The 20,448-nt window shown below is 39.9% G+C and overlaps 1 protein-coding gene across 11 annotated transcripts in view; it reads right to left on the bottom strand.

The window, feature by feature from the left end:
• Window positions 1-20,448, bottom strand: part of LOC124422690 (uncharacterized protein CG43867) — a 111,173-nt gene that overhangs the window by 18,802 nt on the left and 71,923 nt on the right. The window contains exon 1 of one of the 11 annotated variants that reach the window (XM_046959498.1): window positions 15,193-15,216. The exons of the other annotated variants lie outside the window; for them this stretch is intronic. Coding sequence (XP_046815454.1) covers window positions 15,193-15,201 — 9 coding nt within the window. The 5' untranslated portion in view covers window positions 15,202-15,216. Of the gene's footprint in view, window positions 1-15,192; window positions 15,217-20,448 lie in introns of those variants that run through there. 11 annotated transcript variants of the gene reach the window in all.

The following is a 20,448-nucleotide window of genomic DNA, read 5'->3' as shown; positions in this document are numbered from 1 at the left end:
GAAAAAAAAGAAAAAGAAAAAGAAAAAAAAAGGAAGGAAAGAAAAACACGTAAGTGTAAGTACATAGAATGAAAAGATTGGCTCGTCGTTCGTTACGAGTAATATCCGCCGAAGGCAATTAAATCATTAGTTTTAAACGATAAAGAGCCACTTCGGTTTTTATCGTTTGAGTATCGTGGGCGAGTGTACGATACGAATATGTACACACACACATGAATATATATATATATATTATGTCGGACAACAACGTCGAATGAAATTTTTTTTTTTAAATTCGATGAACTAGTCCTGTGCTTCAAAGAAAAGCCGCTTTTTCTTCATTTCTCGATCTTTAGGCATATACATGTATGTATGTGTTTGTGTCTGTGTGTTTGAAAGAGAGAGAGAGAGAGAGAGAGAGAGATGGATCACGTTCCGTCAGTACTACACCGGGTGATTAATTGAAACGGGAGGTTAATCTATGGGTCGAGGTCCTCCTTTAAGTGCAATTCATAACGGTCCCAAGGGTTAACCACGAAATACTTTTAACTTGCTATTTCGTCGCGCCGCGAGCATATACCCACGTAAAAAGAGTGTCAACTATATATATATATATATATATATATATATATATATATGTGTGTGTGTGTGTGTGTGTGTGTGCGGCTAAAGGAGCTGAACGTTTTCTTTCTTACTCTTTTCTTCGTGTTAGACGTAATGCGATATCGCTGTTGTTCCCTTCAAAGAAAACGAGAGTAACTGGTACGATATAGATTTTTTGAAAAAGTATGTTCCCGCATAATACCGGTATTCCATGAGAAACAATAACATTTCCGATAAGTGTTACGTGAAAAATTATAAAAATTAATTTATATTATAAATAAAATTTTTCTATATTTTCGTTCGTTTCATTAATAAAATGCAATTAAAATGTTCGAACAATCGTTTCTTTTATCATATTAATTAAAATTATTAATAATACTTATATAATCTATGAAATAATCGATATATATATATATATATATATATATATATATATATATATATGTGTGTGTGTGTGTATCGTTAAAATCTCGATCAATTTACAAAGTGTAACGTTATAAGAGAAAACTTTGTGAATATCTTATATACGATGGATATCCTTTAATAATTATCTCATCGAGTTTCTACAAAATTCTATGAAAACAATCATACAAAATACTATTACGAAACTATTTATTTTCGTTTTGATTTACCTTATCACGATTACAACGATTAATAATGATTAAAGGGATCTTGAAAAGAGAGAGGAAGAAAGTAGGGAGAAGATGGGGGGGGGGAAGAAAATGAAAAAAGTAAAAGAGAAAACAAAAAATAAATCTTAGAAGAAAAAGAAGAAAAAAAGATGAGAGAGAGAGAGAGAGAGAGAGAGAGAGAGAGAGAGAGAGAGAGAGAGAAAGAAAAAGAGAGAGAAAAAAAAAGGGAAAAGGCAGACAGCGAGAGAAAATCTGGGTCAATGTAATTTCGCGCAGTATCGACGCAATTTCCTTTCCCCGCGTCGAATTCTTTCTTTTTCCCCAAGGGGAAACCCAGGGCAGTGTTAGCGGTGATGGCGGTAGCACCCTGCTACCCTTTTCCGTCTGAAATAATTAATATACAAGGCACGAGAGAGCGATATGCGAGCAGGAGAAGATAGAGTACGAAGAGAGAGAGAGAAAGAGAGAGAGAGAGAAAGAGAGAGAGAGAGAAAGAGAGAGAGAGATTCCAAGGGTCGTCCTCGGATAGCAAGCGAGTGAACACACACTCGTACGTACACACGCATGAGAAAGTGTATACTTGTATAACCAATAGAGAGAGAGAGAGAGAGAGAGAGAGAGAGAGAGAGAGAGAGAAAGAGAGAGAGAGAGAGGGAGAGAGAGAGAGAGAGAGAGCTTTACCGAGGCTAACCGTAACTCACGAGGTGCTAATGGTTCGCGCGAGCGAACTGCTAACCACCGTAAATGGACAGAAGGGAGTGAGCTCGTGTGAGCACAAACGACTCACGTAGCGCAGACGACGACTAGTAGTAACAGTAGCAGTAGCAGCAGCAGCAGCAGCAGCAGCAGCAGCAGCAGCAACAGCAGCAGCAGCAGTAGCAGCAAGCGGAACGACGGCACGCTGCGGTGGTACCGTCATTGCGAACGTTGCGTTTCACGAGGGGGACTCACGGCGTACAGTCTAATGGAATTTTATCGAAAATATGACAAGTACTGTCTACCCCTTGAGGTTTAAATTCGCGGAGTTTGGCATATCATAATTCGATCTTTAAAGTTCATAAAACATCATCTCTCGATGAAGTCGGTAGACAAAGATAAAGAGAGAGAAAGAGAAAAAAAGAAAGAGAGATAGTATATAAATAGATCGCATCTTCTTTTTATTCCCTACTCATTTATCTCGTATAAATCGTCGAAGAAAAATCTTCGTTATACAAGTGTATAAAAAAAAGGAAAAAAAAAAAAAAAAAAAGAAAAAAAAACAAAGCTCGTACCAACTCGTATTAAATATATCACGAAATACTTCTCTCTCTCTCTCTCTCTCTCTTTTTCTCTCTCTTTCTTTTCTTTCTATATCCGTCGTCCAGCAACCCCCCCTTTTTTTTTTTAGTTCCAATTTTCGTTCCAATTCTCTCAGAGGCTTTCGCTTACTTGTTAGTTTAATCCGTCCACCCTCCCATCCAACCCCTCACTCCTCCTCCATTACCACCACCTATCCTTCTTGTGTGTGGTGCGCGCGCGACAGGATCGGTGTAACATAAATTCCGAGGCGCACAAAGGGAACGAAATTCAAGAAGGTACGATGCTTTATGTTCCACATCACGCGAGCCACCGATAACATTAACGAACCAATCCCTGCGCTGCCGAGTTATCCGGGCTACGCTTTTCCAACCGCCCCCCTCCCCCAATCTCCCCCGTCCCCGTCACCGCCCCCTTAGTCCCTCTTTAGACTCTCCTCGAATTGCGGAACTTCGCCGAGTGGAAGAAGGGTTCGTTATCGTTTCACGACTCCCGCATTCGCTGTATTCTTATAGGTATACTTATCGTTTCTTTTTTCCTCTCTTTCTCTCCCCCTCCCCTTGTGCCCCTTTCTCTCTCTCTCTCTCTCTTTTTTTCATCCTTTCTCTTTCGTTACTAGAGAGAAGGTACCTTTACTTTAACGTTATCCAAGAGGTTGAAGTATGCGCTTCCCTCTCGTAACGAACTCGTGTTTCGAGTTCTACGCACGCGATATCGAGTTCTTACATCGTTAAAAACGACGAGTCTGAGATTTATATTGTTACTTACTTTCTCTCTCTCTCTCTCTCTCTCTCTCTCTCTAATTTCTATTTAGATTGAGTATTCATGATTAGCTCGCTCCCTTTTACACGCGTCACTCGTTGTTCCTTTTTCGTTTCTGTTAGACCATTCTTATTTACACTACCGTTTCCGTTCGAATCGCGATTTGACAAAGGACGTATCAATTCTCACAATATTTGTTTCTTTCTCTCTCTCTATCTCTTTCTTTCTAACGATAAATATGGTGAAAGTGAGAGATGGAACATAGGATAGGATGATTCGAAACATATCGTACTAGCTATCGCAATAGCTATATTACGGTGTAGGAGGTGTCCTCGTCAACGTAGCTGTCGTCCCACGTCAAGCTACAGATCGAATGCAAATACGATATAACGAGATACGTCGGTTTAGAGGGTGGCGTTTCGACTGCAGAATCCAATATGTCGATACTCCTGGCTTAAATTATATTACCCATTCCTTCTCTCTCTCTCTCTCATTCTGCCTATCTATTTCCCTCTCTCTCTCTCTCTCTCTCTCTCTCTCTCTCTCTCTCTCTCTTTGTATCTTCATTCTATATCAGTACCGTTCGTGTTACAAGACGAATTATATTCGTCGTTCAACCAACACGCAAAGCTTATTTCCACGCTGTTCGTGTTGTTTTTTCCTTCCTTTTTCTCTTTCTTTACTATTTTCTTCTCTTTTCTTTTTGTTTTCTCTCTTTCTTTCTTCCTTCTTCTTTATCCTTTCCCTTTTCCGTCAATCTGTCGTCCGATCGTACGTTAACGATCTACCTAATCCATAGCGACATAATACTCCATTGAGAAGATAAAATCGTATAAATTATTTTTTATAATTTCTCTCTCTCTCTCTCTCTCTCTCTCTCTCTCTCTCTCTCTCTCTTTATCACCTTACATTATTTCTCTTTCAATTTCAGAGATTTTCTAGGTAATAAAGAATAACGAGGGCGTGGCCCTCGTCTACGAACATATTTGTGTCTTTCGAAATATACACGATTCGATTACGCACGCGATACGAGGTAACGATTGGTTATGTACTCCTATCGAAGAATGAAAAAGGAGGAAGAGAAAGTGGAAGAAAAAGAAAAAAAAAAAAAAAAAAGAAAGAAGAAGAAATCCGAGTAGCAGAGGATTCTTCTTTTCTTTTCTTTTTCTTTTTTTTCCCTTTGAAAAAGGACCACATAGAGGAAGAAAGAAAAAATAAAAAAGAAAGAAAAAAAGAAAGAAAGAAAGAAAGAAAGAAGGATACCAGGAAACCAGGAGAAAAATATATTCAGAGAGAAGGAGAGTAGAAATATCACGCCCTCGCGAATTTCCCTCGGATATTGCCGCCTTCTGTCGTACATTTCGGATTGTAGAAAAAGCAAACTTAAGTCCTGACGACAGTTTGAGAGATCCTCGTGGCATCCCCTTTGCAGCTAATGTACCAATCCTCCTTCTTCTCCTCATCCTCCTACCTCTTTCTCTCTGCTTCCCTTTCACTCTCTCTCTCTCTCTCTCTCTCTCTCTCTCTCTCTCTCTCTCTCTCTCTCTTTCATTTTCCTTTTTGGTTACAGTCGGTTCGTCCCTCCTCTTTCGAGGTTGAGAGACTATTGCGAAACGCAACTTCAACTGCGGGAACCGCACGCAAGAGAATACTGTCCGCATTAGCAAGGACGTTTCTACTTCTCTCTCTCTCTCTCTCTCTTTCTCTCTTCCTACCTTATGCGTGTAACCTCTTTCACTACCTCTCTCGTCCCTCTTTCGCTCCCTCTCAGCGTACCAGATGTTGCTAACTGCACCCTCTCCGTGATGAGATCGAATCGTTTCCCTTCGCGTTCCACTCACTTTTCTCTCTCTCTCTCTCTCTCTCTCTCTCTCTCTCCCACTCCTCATATTCTCTATACGCTTATCCGTCTCTTTTTCAAAAGATCTACCAACTTTCAGAAGCTTTTCTTTTATTCGCCGCAGTATTGGGAGTCCCGTAAAATCCTACAGAAATATGGATATCATTCTTGGTAATGATCCTCCTTCTACGTTGGAAGAAAGATAATCGAGTTTATCCTTATTTTTTTTTTTTTTTTTTTTTCTTTATAGACTTCTTTTTGCCTCTTTCTTCTTTTTCTGTTTTTTTTTCTCCTTCATCTTCTTCTTCTTTATAGGACGGATTATTTATAGGTGATCAACTCGTGATATAATCGAGTTAAACTCTATATAAATAATTCTATCCTCGTCCGTAGTAGTTGGAAGATTTATTTCTCGTACGATACTATTATTGATCGTAATATTATATATATATATATATATATATATATATATATATATATATATATATATATATATCATCTAACTTGAACTTATAATCCCGTTCTTCATTACAGTATCATCATCGTCAAATTAACGTACTCGAGATCGTGGAAATAATCAAAAAGTTTTAAGATACCCGATACGTTGATAATGACATAGAGGGTTTTACCTAAAAGGTATGATAAGGTCTAAGGACGTTTACAAACAAGAGCTTGAGAGCTGAACATGGAAATTCCTTTCGCACTCAGGAGACTTGTATGTATTAATTATTCTACGGTTAAGAAACGAGCGTGCACGAGATGGTAAAGTCACTAGAGAGAAGGAAGAGGAAGAGGAGGAGGAGGAGAAGGAGAAGGAGGAGAGAAAGAGAAAGAGAAATGAATAGATAGATAGATAGAGAGAGAGAGAGAGAGAGAGAGAGAGTCTGTGCTCTATACTAAACGAGATATCCAGATTTTCTCGGCTCCTTATTGCACAGCTACCAACGTCACCATGGGGAAGTTTCGAAATTACCGTAAGACCGACCTCTCAAGGATCGTTTCCATCGGATCGTCCCAAAAACCGCATTTCCATCGTTCCTCGTTGCTTTCAAAGACCTATCTTACGAACTTTCCACCAGTACTATATTTCCAATCTACGTGAAAATATTTCCCTCTCTCTCTCTCTCTCTCTCTCTGTCTCTTTCTCTCTGTCAATCTATCTCTTTTTATTTTTATTCTATTTACTTTGATCGTATGCGTATGACGGTTTTAACGAGAATGATTACCCCTAAGTAGATGAGATCGACGATAAGTCAGACGCGAACTTCGAAATATAAAGTTACTTTCGCATTGTCAGGATATATCATAGATTTAAACGATCCTTTCGCGAAAGTAATATTATCCTCTTACTTGTGGATTCATTCTTCCTCCCTCTCCCTCTCTCCCCCTCTCTCTTTCTTTCTCTCTATCTTTCGTACGACACACATATACACATACAATCAACGATGTAATATCAAATTAATGGTAACTTAAATTCTACGTTTTACGGTGATCGCAGATTGCAGAGTTAGTTCTTGGGTCGCTTCGATGCTTATGGCCATTTAGAAAGCCGTAATCGTAAGGTCGCCGTTTCAGAGAGAGAGAGAGAGAGAGAGAGAGAGAGAGAGAGAGAGAGAGAGAGAGAGAGAGAGAGAGAAAGAGAGATAGAGAGAATTTATCGCGCATGACGACTAGCAAACGTATCCGTGTTTCCCGCGAAGCAATTATCCAACGATTGGCGAATCTCATAAAATAAAGGACATCGAATTGATGGTACCCCGTGGTTCTACGATACCTCGATTACCGAACGTTTAACAGCTATTTATCTTTATGATAAAACGAGATAGATACTCCTCGATCGATTTGAGAAGCAATCGAATTGAAAAGATAATAAACGCTTATAGTATCGTCGTATTTTTAGTAATTGTCTTGATCGCCCTTGTTGCTTCCTCTTTATTTTTTCCTTTCGTTACTATCTTTTCGTTAGAATAGAAGAGAGAAAGGGAAAAAAAGAACAAATAGAGGAAGCAAAAGAAAAAAAAAAAAAAAAAAAAAGAAAAGAAAAAAAAAGAAAAAAAAGAAAGCAAGAAAGAAAAGAAAAGAAAGAAAATCGTAAAACGAAGTCGGAGGGTGTGCCGAACCGAAAAGTTCCCTCGAGAGCGGGAATCGCATTAATTATTCGAGAAACGAGTCACAAACGGTAGAAAGAAAGAGAATAACATTCCAAGATGGAACTTACCGTGAAAACGGAATAAGTCAGGCTTCAACTATTCCGTGATTTCTCAAAAGATTTTTCGTTAACGTTATATCCCTATTCTTAACTAAAAACGTTTTGTTCGTTTCTTCGAAAAGAATAATGAAATAAAATTGAGAACGAACGAAAATTTAATTCACGCGTTTGTGCGAATCTAAGTTTAAGAGAAGAAGAAAAAGAAAATAAAAGGTGAAGAAGAAAAAAAAGAGCAAAAAAAGAGCAAAAAAGAAAAAAAGAAAGAGAAAAAAAAGGGGGACGAGCAGGATTCCCCCGGCTTGTGGAGGGGGGGGGCGGTGGGCGGAGGAAGGAGAAAGAATTTTTGAATACGCTCGAACAGGCTTGGACATGGTTCATTCGATCTTCCGCATTAATACATAACTAATTACCCGTGAAAAACGGAATCAGTAAGTAATTAGTAAATATATAGAATGTTCTCTCTGTCTCTCTCTCTCTCTCTTTATCTTTCTCGGCAACAGAGAGAAACAACCCAAGGGAATAATATCCAAATTTAATGATGTTTCAACTAATTGCTCGATGCGAGACCCTATCAGCGGATTATACTCTTTCCAATCGATCGGTACTTCATTCGAACGGAGGTCCCCCACGGGGTGAGGGAGGAGGAGGAGGGAGAGGTATGAGAGTTAGTATAGTTGGTAGATAATTAATCGTTAAAATCGAACGGATGCATTGTCATTGTTTCTACGTGACAGTGATATAGGATGATATAGTGATCGATTAAAATACATGTTTCTAATCTGTCGTCATAATCGTCATCATAATTGTCATAGTCATAGACGTCATCGTTATCTCCTGTAACGCGATACGAAACATCTAAATTGGAATATAGTTCTTGAATATACCTAGTTGTTAGATAACTGAGTGTCTCCATAAATGATATATTCCATTCTATCCTATGCGTATATTCCTAAAGATATATTCGCCATTAAATTTTCCATTGATAAAATGTCACTGGACGTATCAACGATATCCATATATATATACCTTTATTGAATTTGAAAAGACATCGTTCTTATCTCGAGTTAGTTCTTAATCGTAAGGAAAAAGTCCCGGAAACTTTGATAATATCTTTTTCTAAGATCGTTTTCTCGTTGGAAAAAAAGAAAAGAGAAAGAAAAAAGATAAACAAATTTAAGAAAAAGAAATGACAAACATTTCGTTTTCGCATTTACGTTTCTTCAAGCATAAAATCCGTTTAAATCTGGGGAATATGAGTATCAGCAAAAACGTAGATAAATCTGTGCGTATTTACGAAGGATGACGGGGATGGGGTATGGTAGGAGATAGCTGAAGTAGTGTGGAGATTTTATTATCGGTGCCGTTACAACGTCATCATCCTCGTCGTTCCGTGATTGTCGGAGTGCCATCGACGTTATTGTTATTGCATTCGCGGTACATCCACTACGAGAGATGCATCCTACTACGTTGCACCTCAATTCCCAGACGCAATTCGCCTAACGGCGGAAGGTCCCCTCGACGTTCTATTGCGTGGACGTGTATATATTTTTTTACCGTATTGTGTGTGTATGTGTGTATGTGCATGCGTGCTTATGCGTATAAGAGCGCGGAAAAAAAAGATACAACGAGTGTGCTGCTTCAATCTTTTTATTTGTTCGTATAAAATAATTCCTTTTTTCTTTTTCTTTCGTTTTTCGTTTTTTAATCATCATCGAATTTCATTTAATAATTATCGCGATTAAATACTTCATACGATATCTTGCTTTTTCTCTATGGAAAAAAAAACAAAATAAATAAATAAATAAATAAATAAATAAACAAATAAATAAAAAAGAAATAAAAGAAAAGAAAGAATTAATTCGAAATTGTATCTAGGAATAATTATTTTTCAAAATATATCACGCATAGGTAATACGTGAAATTGACGTGCGACGACTAGCGAGATTTCTGAAAGAGAGATCTTAAGGCGATAGAAATGTACGTACGTCGAATATCTAAAGGCAGTGTCGCTGTTTGAAACGAGACAAGACGAGACGATACGAGATGAGACGAGACGAGATGAAACAAGACAAAATGACTAACGTAAGCGAACGTATAAACGATGCCGCAAGGGCGGTTTCGCTATTTGTAAGGGATTTAAGCAAGAGTGAAACGCGTTTAATAAGACCTACGAAGAGAGTCTCGTTCAGGGAGTCGCTTCTCGAACAAAAGCTGTCATCTCCCATCTCTATCTATCTCTAGAAACTTTGCAAAGTCATATACAACGAGAAGATATACATATACACATACATAAATATATATATATATATATATATATATATATATATATATCTTTTGCAATATAGTATATTTCATGAAAGACATGTCAAACCTCAAGGTAATTGTACGTATTGAAATATGCAAAGGAGACCGTCTATAAACGCGAGGAAACTTCCCTTCAAGAAATTTCCGGTTCATTTCAGAAGATGAATGACAACAGAAAGGACAATGACATCTTCGATGCTCCATCTTTATCTCTCTCTCTCTCTCTTTCTCACTGTCTTTACCTTCATCTCTATCCTACCTCTTTCTCTTCATCCTTCCTACTTATGGAAACTCCACATTGGAAGAGTTACGAGTAAGGACGAGGTGAACGAAGTAATTAAGTCTCCCGGGTGGTATAAAAGCGATCGAAGACCATCGATTTCTTTAGACACCGACGTATCATTCCTCTCGCCTTTTCGTTTCCTTTACGAAACTTCAAAGTCTTCTAACTAGTCTTTGACGAAACGAACTTCTCTAATAATTATTCCAATGTAAGAGAGTTTTAATTGATTATTTTAATGCTCGCGAATCATACATAATGTAATTTTCTTAGATATTCAATAATTTCAGTTAAATATTAATTGCAACAATTTCACATTTAGAAAGTGTGTGTGTGTGTGTGTGTGTGTGTGAGAGAGAAAGAGAGAGAGAGAGAGAGAGGGGGGGGACGGTATGTGAACTTTGTACTTTCGACGTTTTTAATGAAGGATAAGGAAAAAATGAGTACGAGCTCGCGTGTTCTCGAGAATGGTGGGTCCAACGAAACGGCTGGCACGCATTTTAATTTCGGTCTCGCTCGTGCCTCGAGGAATGCGTTTAATTAATAGAGCGAGCTGCCCAAGAGAGAACGAGAACGACAGAGATAGAGAGATAGAGAGAGAGAGAGAGAGAGAGAGAGAGAAAGAGAGAGAGGTGGGTGAGAGGGTAAAGAGAGAACACGACCATACCTAAACTTTGCGATTTATTCAAGTGGAAGTTGGATAGCGTGCTATCCCTGCTCGTTCCCAATGAGTTTCGCCAAGTATTTATCGGGCAAAAGTTCATGAAAATTTGGCGCGAACGATTGTTGCCGAAATAATTCTCCTATCTATTTTCCTTTATTTTCGAAAAAAAGAAAAAGGAAAAAAGAATAATGAAAGCAAGATAGAGAGAGAGAGAGAGAGAGAGAGAGAGAGGAAAAAAAGAAAAAAAAAAAAAGAAAAGTAAATGTCCCGAATAGAAATCTGTGCGACAAATTTTATACAGATGGATATGTTTAACACACTTTACTTTTTTCAAGTGTTAATTCGTCGACATAAAATTAGTGACCATTTTCATGAGAAGCATATCATACGGGATACCATCGAGTAACACATTCAGCAACTCCGTTAGCTGTAACGTACGCCGGCACTTTTACAAGAGCAATTTTCATCGCGACGAAATTAGTTTCCATTTTTAATTAGCCCGGTGTGCGTTAGAGAGACAGAGAGAGAGATAGAGAGAGAGAGAAAGAGAAAGAGAACACATAAGCGCGAGCGCACACCTATGGGAATATATATCCATACTCGTATATATACGCATACCGACGAAACCTACGTTTCGTCGGTAACATTGCAAGCGACGAGACACGTTTTGCGGACGAGCGCCGTCTCTAACACACACGGAACACCCTCTCGGAAAATAATTCGTAAAAGTGTAGTCGATAGTCAGCCAGAGTGCCATAAAAGCGACATAAAGCTTTACGTGTTCCTCTATGTCTAGACACCGCGTTAATTACACCGACTGTAATTAACGACGTATTAGTTATCACGACGATTCATCGCCTCTGTCAACCTCTTCTTTTCTTTCTCTCTCTCTCTCTCTCTCTCTCTCCCTCTCTCTGTCTATCTGTCTGTCTGTCTCTCTCTCTCTTTCTGTCTATCAATCTCTCAAGCATCTTTAATGGCAACTGTTTCTCCCTCAATTTCTTCTCCTTCTTCTTTCTTCTTGAAATTACGAAGTAGAATTTTCTTGAATCAATAACCGTAAGAGACGCGGTTGGGCCGGGCGCTTCTTCAAAAGAAAAAAAGCAAAGGGAAAGGACGAGGAGGAGAAGGAGGAGGAGGAGGAGGAGGGGGAGGAAGAGGAAGGAGTTGGAGTAAGCTGCGCGAGACGGCAGCAACGAGACGACAAACATCCGTCGTAATAAATCTTCTTCAAAAGACAATTAAACTAAATCCCGCGAAGAGCCTTTATACGCGTATTTTGGTCCACGACGGTGGTGCCCGTCGCTCGGCTTTTCTTCGTGTAAAATAAATTCAAGCAAAGATAGAGAAAGAAAGAAAAAGAGAGAGAGAGAGAGAGAGAGAGAGAGAGAGAAACGGCGAACGTAAATGCCTGAAATAAATCGTATTGCCAGAGAAAAAAGGGAGGGTGAAAGGAGTAAAATAGAGTAAGTAAGAGAGAGAGAGAGAGCAACAACATGTAAATCTAAGTGAACGTTTTCGAGAAACGAATGTCTTGACCGCTTACCACGGGCTTCCTAGTGGAAATTGAAGTAAGAGAGGGTGTTACTAGGATCGGTGTTGTAAGGGTCGAAGAGGGTAGTAGCCTGGTAAAGGCTGCTTTACCGCATTACGAGAAAGAGAGAAAGAGAGAGAGAGAGAGAGAGAGAGAGAGAGTGAGAGAGAAGGTCTTTCGAAATCGTGTCGCGCGATAAATGTCCCGTGTAAACGCGGCTTTCCCGTTGGCCGATCGTATTTCGGGATTTCTCCTTTCCTAAACGTAACATTAATATAAGGTACCTACGCGAAGTGGTATAGCGATGCCGTAGAGATGCCGCCGTAGCGGTATGCCACGAACGTTACGAAACTCGGCTTTCCCTTTCCGTTTTCAACCTGGCTAAGCGTACTTTACGTCCTATCGTTATCTTTTTCTTTTGAAAGAGGCTTGAAATAGTAACGGGGTGGTAACGGGGTAATACTAGAACACCTATAGTAGACGGCGACGGCAACGGCGACATGGTAAAACGTACGACAGTTCTTTTAAACAACCACGGAACTACGATAATTCTAAATTTGCATTATTGCGGATTATCAGGAAGGTTCCTACCATTACTGCGGAAAATTCTAACGTAACGAAAATAAATATCAACGACCTGTTTGTTACGATAAATGATCCCATTTCAAAGTATTACAATCATTTGTATAATTACCCAAAAGAGAATAAATATGATAGAATAATAAATTTCGATTGTCGATTTATTTGATGAAAATTTTATTTTATAATTTTTATAATTGTTTTTTTTTTTTATTTTTTATTTTTTAACAGATCGAAAATTTAATGAAACGCGAATTAATACAATTTTTTTTTCACATAGGAATGTAGGTATTTATGCTTAAGCACATAGAACGAATCGTTTTATGTATTGTTTTTTTTTTTTTTTTTTTTTTTTTTTTTTTTTTTTTTTTTTTTTTTTATATAAAATTCACGGCGAATATAATCGCGAATGCGCACGGTTCGCGTTCATCGCAAGAAATAGGGCGCAAAATGGACTGGGAAATAAAAATAGTTGGTTCGAAAGGGTCGTAGAAAAAGGTTTCTTTCATCGCTCGCAAACCATCAAAGATCCTCTCGCTGCTATCGTTTTACGGGCTTTCAGAAGAGAGTATTGCGAGGTGAAGTGGGGTAGAAGGGGAAGAAGTGGTGGTAGCGGTGGTGGGTGGTTTGGTCGATCCTATACTTTATCTTGACCATATAGCCCGTCGTTCTCCCTCTTTCCTCCCCTTCTCCCAACCCGATCCTCACCCTCGTGCTATCCGACATTTACAACTCTGTGGAATTACAGCGTCGACGAAACTCTTCGAATTGTGTGTGCTCGGCTCCGGTATATTGCCGAGGAATGAAAACTTTCACGAGTCTTTTTTATACGATCGTTACTGAAAAATCACGGGGTACGACGCACGGGATAAGGGTAAAAGTGAGCGAGTTAGATACGAATTTTCTTGTATCGTCTCGTAATTCCTTTTCCTTCCACGAGAAGGAAACGTCGCTTGCTTTTGGTTCATGGTAGGTCCAAGGTGGGGGATGGCTTCGAGGTTATCAAAAGAGAAAAAAAGAGAAAGAAAGAGTGAGATGGGCGTTCGAGAAATCGCTTAGGAGTCGAGCAATGGCCCAGGCACGAGATAAAGAAAGGAGCTCTAGTGCCTTGTAAAGCCCGTAGCCCAGATGCGTCCCGTGTGTTTTATTGCCCTTTTACGTTCCGTCACTAAGGGCTGGATGACGGCGCGAGATCCTTCCACCTATACAGTGAGAAACAATGAAAGCTGCGCATCGAGGGTGGCTCGTATGTGAGTGTTTACATATATATATATATATATATATATATATATATATATATATATGTATCTGGTATATAATATAAACTTGTATAATACACGTAGAAGAGAGAGAGAGAGAAAAGAGAGAGAGAGTACATTCCATCGTACACGTTACGACTGAGTTCCAACTAAAGTTTGAAAAGGAAACTTTCGGAAGAGCTGGCGTAGCTCGTCGAAATGTAACCGCAAAAAGATAAAAAGCACAAAAAGAAAAGAGAAAGAAAAAGAAAATACGAACGCAAATGGCTAACCAAGAAAGGTAGAAAATCGGCGCTGCTTTCACGGATCACGGAAGCATAATTTTCCAAGTGGTGCCAGCCATGAACGTTCGGTCCGATGTAATTTTGGTCGCGTAGGAAATCCAGGGAAAACTCCATCGAGAATTCGTTTCCCGTTATTGAATAATTTCTGGCCCGGGCGTGGAATGTAAACCGTGCTTCGAGGTTTGAAAGCAGACAGCAGGTACTCGTTGCAACACGACCCCACCTTCCATAGCCGCTAATATCGAAAGTTCAAAACTGTTCGCGTACGTACGCTCTGTATATTCCTTCTATAGTTGTTTACATTTGTAAGTGGAATGGGTTCGGCGCGTAACTGCATATATGTTAATACACGTACTTGTGCTAACACCGCAATAATCATCATTACGTAGCGTACGCTATTATGAACAATCATACGTGCATCGTATGCAGTCCGAATAGAATGGATCAAATGGAAGAAGCATTGAATTTTAATGAAAGTCCATCTTCACGAAGTATGTTAGTGGAGATTTTATGGATCGCAAAAAAAAGAAAAAAAAAGAAGAAAATAGAAAATAGAAAAAAAAAAAAAACAGTTTGAACGTGAACGACGCCGTGGCATAAAATACGTAAGAACGATAGAGAAGTTTTCTTTAAATTCAAAGAAAAAAAGTGTCCTGACTCTTTGTCAGGGGTACCGTTCGTTCGTTCCTGTTTCTTACCAACGAACAAGTCCAGCAAGGCTTTTACTACTTTGACCTCCGTAACCATCTTCGTTTTACCAAGAAAGTGCTATCAGTAAATGCATTAGAGGGCACAAACAACATAAGTTCTTGGTAGACTTTCGAGTGCCGAAGTAAGCCATCGAAACAAGCAGTCTTAACTCCATCCTGCGTCGGCTTACTCGAGGAAATTGCTAGAGTTCGTTGATGGTTCGAGTGGGCGGAAAATTAATCTCCGAGAAACTCTCTGACGTATACCACCGCAATACCTTTTTCATCGCTCAAGAATCCTCCTTCTTCTTCTTCTTCTTCTTCTTTTGCTTTATCGAAATTCGCGAATTTTGCGCCGACCGAGCGCGATTGCGTCGATTAAATTATACCGGGTACTTGGTCTTTGGGTACTTCGTCAAAAGGTAGGAGGATGAGGGTGGTGGTGGTGATGGTGGTGGTGGTGGTGGTGATAGGGGGAAGGTTAGTTTTTGCCCTCGTTGGAGAAGCATGAGTTCAATTAGAAAGGGAAACCACTTGAATACTACACGTACTCGTCGACGAATTCGCACCCTTCTACGACACCTTGCAACCTTTTTATTTAGGAAATAGCCCTTCGTACTTTCCTTCCTTTCTTCCTCGTGTCCAGGTCGGATTAATTTTTGTTAATGAGTGCACACGCATATGTAAAAACACGCACGCGCATGTACGCATATGGAAAGGCTTATAGACAAAGACAAAGATATGGTGGAGAGGGTGAAGGAAAATAAGGGCTCGATAATACGCGTTTCACCCTCCCGCAAAAAGCCGCTTAAGTTGGGATCGCGGCCAAAAAAGCTTCCAGCCCTGTGCTACGAGAAAACTCGCGGATTTCCCTGAAGGGATAAACAACGAAAGTCGAAAGACGTGTTCTCGACGATTTTCAGTCTAGCCATTTTCTATGTTACGCTTTCTGGCTGATCCCCTTCCAACGCGAAGTTTGATGCTTTCCAAAACCTCCTATAGGCACTTTCGAGAATCGTAGAGAACGAGCGTAGTACGGAGAGTAAAGAAAATGCGTGGCTACGGATAACGTGGCGGGAGACGGGGGGGGGGCCCGGGCGGGGTAGGGGAGAAGAAAAGGAAAAAAAAAGGAAAGAAAAAGAAAAAAAGGGGGGAGGAAAGAAAAAGAAAGAAAATTTCTATCGAGAGGCTCAAAGGATAAGTAACGACCAAAGATCGAAAACAATCGAGTAACGCGTTTGTTCCGAAACGACCCTTCGAAAATGATCCCTTTGGGTATAAAAGCGTGGATCCCTTTAGATCAATCTGTTGATGCAACCTAGACCACGAAGGGGAGAATGGATTCCGTAAGGAGATACGTCATAGTTTCTCAAGTTTACTAAATTAAATTAGAAAGCTCACCACGCGATTAGACATCGTAGACATTCCTGACGGATTAAGATAAGATAATGTCGGACATATATTAACGAATGAGAATCGAAAGGTCCAAGCGAGGTGGTAAGGGAACGCGAAGACACAGCTTATTGCGAAATAACGATTAAGCATCAAATCAGGGATTAGCTGAGCAAACGTGATCTAATGTTTTCTGATAAAAAAAAAAAAAAAAAAAAAAAAAAAAGAAAAAAGAAAAAGAAACATGTCACCAGATACATATTATCCACGAGATGTTCAACAAATGACGCATGGATACGATAAATTGAATTAAACATGGCTATCCCTATTCGTTCTGATGGTTTCGTTAATAAAGAAAAGAGGCTTTTCTCTCTGATAGTAAAAGGAGAACGAAAGAGAGGGAGAGAGAGAGAAATGAACGGGAAGGGAAAATAATAATCTACCCCTGGCTGCTGTAGGAAAAAAAAGAAGAAGAGCCGCGGAGTAGATGATGTAAGCCACCCCCAGACGCTTTATCCGTATCTATTTTCTGCCTTTCGCAGGAGGACTTATCGGTCCGTACGATGCCGTTTGCCGTTAGGGTGTCTTCCACTTTGCCATTCGACGGAGTAGACTCCTTCGAGACCCGTCTTTTCTGAGACGTACTCCTTAAAAAAAAAAAAAAAAAAGAAAAAAGGAAAGAGAGACAGAGAAAAAGAGAGAGAGAGAGAGAGAGAGAGAAGGAGAGAGATGAGAAAGGGAACAGGCGTATAATATCGATGGCATTGGGTCCGCAAGAAAATCCGTTGAAATATTTTCACAATTTTCCGACAAAGCGAGCCAACGTTTACGCGCCAAAGTGGCCGCGAATCGACTCATTTTTAACCTAGTACGTAGGAAAGGAAAAAAAGAAAGAAAGAGACAAATAGAAAGAAGGAAAGAGAGAGAGAGAGAGAGAGAACACGTTCGACCCATAGAGCATCATGGTTGCCAATGGTTAGGTACATACACCAACCACTGAGGCGAATTTCCACCAGTGGCGTTTGCCACGCTAAGTGATATAACGGACCGTGAACGGAACCTTGGTAGAGAATTTTTCACGGTAAAACGAATCCCTACGGGGTGGCCGCGAAACGAGATCGCCAAGAGAAGATGGAAGAAGGGATGAAAAGAGGCAAGGTGCGCTGGATGGGCGTTGGGAGTTCAGAAAGAGAGACAGAGAGAGAGAGAGAGAGAGAGAGAAAGGGTAGGTAGTACCCTAGTAATACTGCGTGAGAGAGAACGACGACGAGCCAAGGAAACTTTATCATCGTCGTCGTTGTCGGCAGCCGGCGGTACGATCGTTAATTTTACACCGCAATGAGATATCGCTGGGAACACCGTTACCGACGGCGATCGTGTACTTTGGCGGACGATTACGTGCCAAGAAAAATAGTTCTAATCCGCGTATACCCCGATCATAGTTCGTTCGTTCGTTCGTTCGTTCGTTCGAAATATACATATATGCTATATATCTATACCATTATATCAACGAAAATTTATTATTCCTTTCACCTTTCATGATATAAAATACAAAATTCGAATTGACTTGCATCGTACTAAAACACATCGCACTGTGACCAGTCAGTCGAATATAATGTTGATTATAATTACCATATCTATGGGACGGGATACACTACAATATTTGCATGTATGCAAATCTAGGAGTCAAAACGTATGTTAATTTCTAGAAGAGACATGTCCTACGCTATTATTAATTATGTCGTTAAAATTTATACGATTTCAAATATACAGTATATACTGTACACGTATATATTCGCGACGACGCGAATGACTTTCTTTCGAAATTCTTCGAAATGTTTATCATTGCAAAAAGAAAAAAGAAAAAAAAAGAAAAGAAAGAAAAACAGAGCAAGGGGAGTGATGGGAGAGGGTGGTGGGGAGAGAAGGCGGGAGGGAAGAAAAGAAGAAAGAAAAGGTAAAAGAAGGAAGGAATACAATTGAAACGTCTCGGTGGAACGTCGAGAGCAATGCGATTGAGCGATTATGATCGATAGACGATAAGAAGAGGAAGAGGAGAAAGAAGAGGAGAAAGAGCAGGAGATAGAGGAAGAGAGGGAAAAACGAGTTGCGAAAACGCTATCGTAAACAGTGCTCTAGTAGAACCTATCTCTCTCTCTCTCTCTCTCTCTCTCTCTCTCTCTCTCTCTTTTCTTTCTTTTTCTTTTTTTTTCAACGATATCGTTTCTAATAAAACTGTCAATGTTCCGTCAATGGATTCGGCGGAGCGATGCAGCAATTTGCAGTTTTACCACGTAGCTTAGCGTAGAACAAAAGAGGAGTATTATCGGTGTAGCTTCCTTGTAAACGACGAGCAACGCAGACTCTTTGTATCGTTCGCAACACTTATCCACTACGTATTTTCCTCCCCTTTGTACCCCTATTCGCGCGTGCAAGCACGCACCGCGCTTATTTTAGTCTCTCTCCTTCCTCCCCCCATACCCTTCCTTCCACCTATCACCCCCCCCCCCGCCGACCTACACCTACGTGTACAATGTGTACACAACAGTAACCACGAATGTACTACACTACACCAACTACAGCGTCGCGTCGCGTCGCGTCGCCAGTTACACCGTATGTCCTCGTACAAGCAGACACGAGCTTACTTTCCATTCCTTCGTTTTTTTCATCTTTCTATTTTCTTTTCTTTTTTTTCTTTCTTTCTTTCCTTTTTGATTTTGGTTTGGTTTGGTTTTTCTAATGCGAGCCCACCCAATAAGCGCACTGTCTCGAACGCATTCGCCCACAGGCGGTTGCATTATTTCTCTCTCTCTCTCTCTCTCTCTCTCTCTCTCTCTCTCTCTCTCTCTCTCTCTCTATCTCTCTCTCTCGATCTCTCTTCCCGTTTAATAAATTCCGTCGCAATGTTCGCAGACCAGAGCAATTGCGTAGTAGACGGCAAGGTTAATTTATGTGTAATTTCATTAACGAGTTAAAACTTTAACGAACGGTTAATGGTGTTTACACTGCGAACGAGCGTAATTCTACGTCGCTGATGGCGTGTGAAAATTTGTTCTATGAAAATATAAAATTAAGAAGAACGAAGAAAGAGAGAGCGAGAGAGAGAGAGAGAGAGAGAGAGAGAGAGAGAGAGAGATGAAAAATTATCAAAAGGATCTCTCCACAAATGGGTATTTTAATCAGTTCGAAATCTAGTGCAATTTCAAAGTAAAACTGAGAAAACACGTTTTATTGCAGCGATGTTACTATACCAAGCGCGGGCATGCCGACGTTTTCGTATTTAACTAAGACGATCTCCTCGATCACGTCCTACTCGCGAACTAACCCGAGTACATAGATGTATATATATACATATATACATACGTACATATGTAAGAGAAACTCTAGCAATGGGGTTCGATAACTCCGTCGCTTTAGAAGCTTTTATGCCACGCACGACGCAAACGAGCTGGTAGCTAACACTCAACGAAGAAGACAACGACGGCTCTCGCATTTATCCGAGCTAAACGAGGCCGTGTACGCCTGTCTGTCTCTTGCACGCGTTTATGTGTGCACATTTGCGTTCGTGTGTATATATATATATATATATATATATATATATATATATATATGTATGTGTGTGTGCATGTGTCGCGCGTATACGCGTATTTGTCTACGTATATAACACGATCGATATTCCCGCTGAGATCTACGGGAGAATAAACATTGTATGATAATTATTTGAAATTATTTTACATGGGTTTAATTAACGAATTCGTGGGTTTTAACGAACGCACGTGTAGAAATCTTTGAAAAATAAAATAACTCGAACGTTTGCGGTCGTAGCGAAGAACATTGCCGTTTATTTTCCTTTAACACGTCGCACGTACACAGAAGTATGACCTAGTCTTGATTATGCAAACTTGCATTTTGGCTTTTGCCGTTTCTCTACGTTCTCTATGAAAATTATACTTCCACGTAAACTCCGCGACCACTATTACCAACGTACTACCACCACCACCACCATTACCACCACTACCACCGCCACTACCACCACAACTACCAGTACTACTATATACCTACGTTCATTGTTCTTCTGACTTTTACGTTATTTTACGATATCCAAGCAATTCCCGTGGCAGTTTTAATCTCGTATAGTACCC

This window comes from Vespa crabro, chromosome 3 (genome assembly GCF_910589235.1).
Source record: "Vespa crabro chromosome 3, iyVesCrab1.2, whole genome shotgun sequence".
In the NCBI taxonomy this organism is placed as follows: domain Eukaryota; kingdom Metazoa; phylum Arthropoda; class Insecta; order Hymenoptera; family Vespidae; genus Vespa; species Vespa crabro.
Note: the sequence above shows the minus strand (reverse complement) of the source record. Positions and strands in the feature narration are given on the sequence as shown.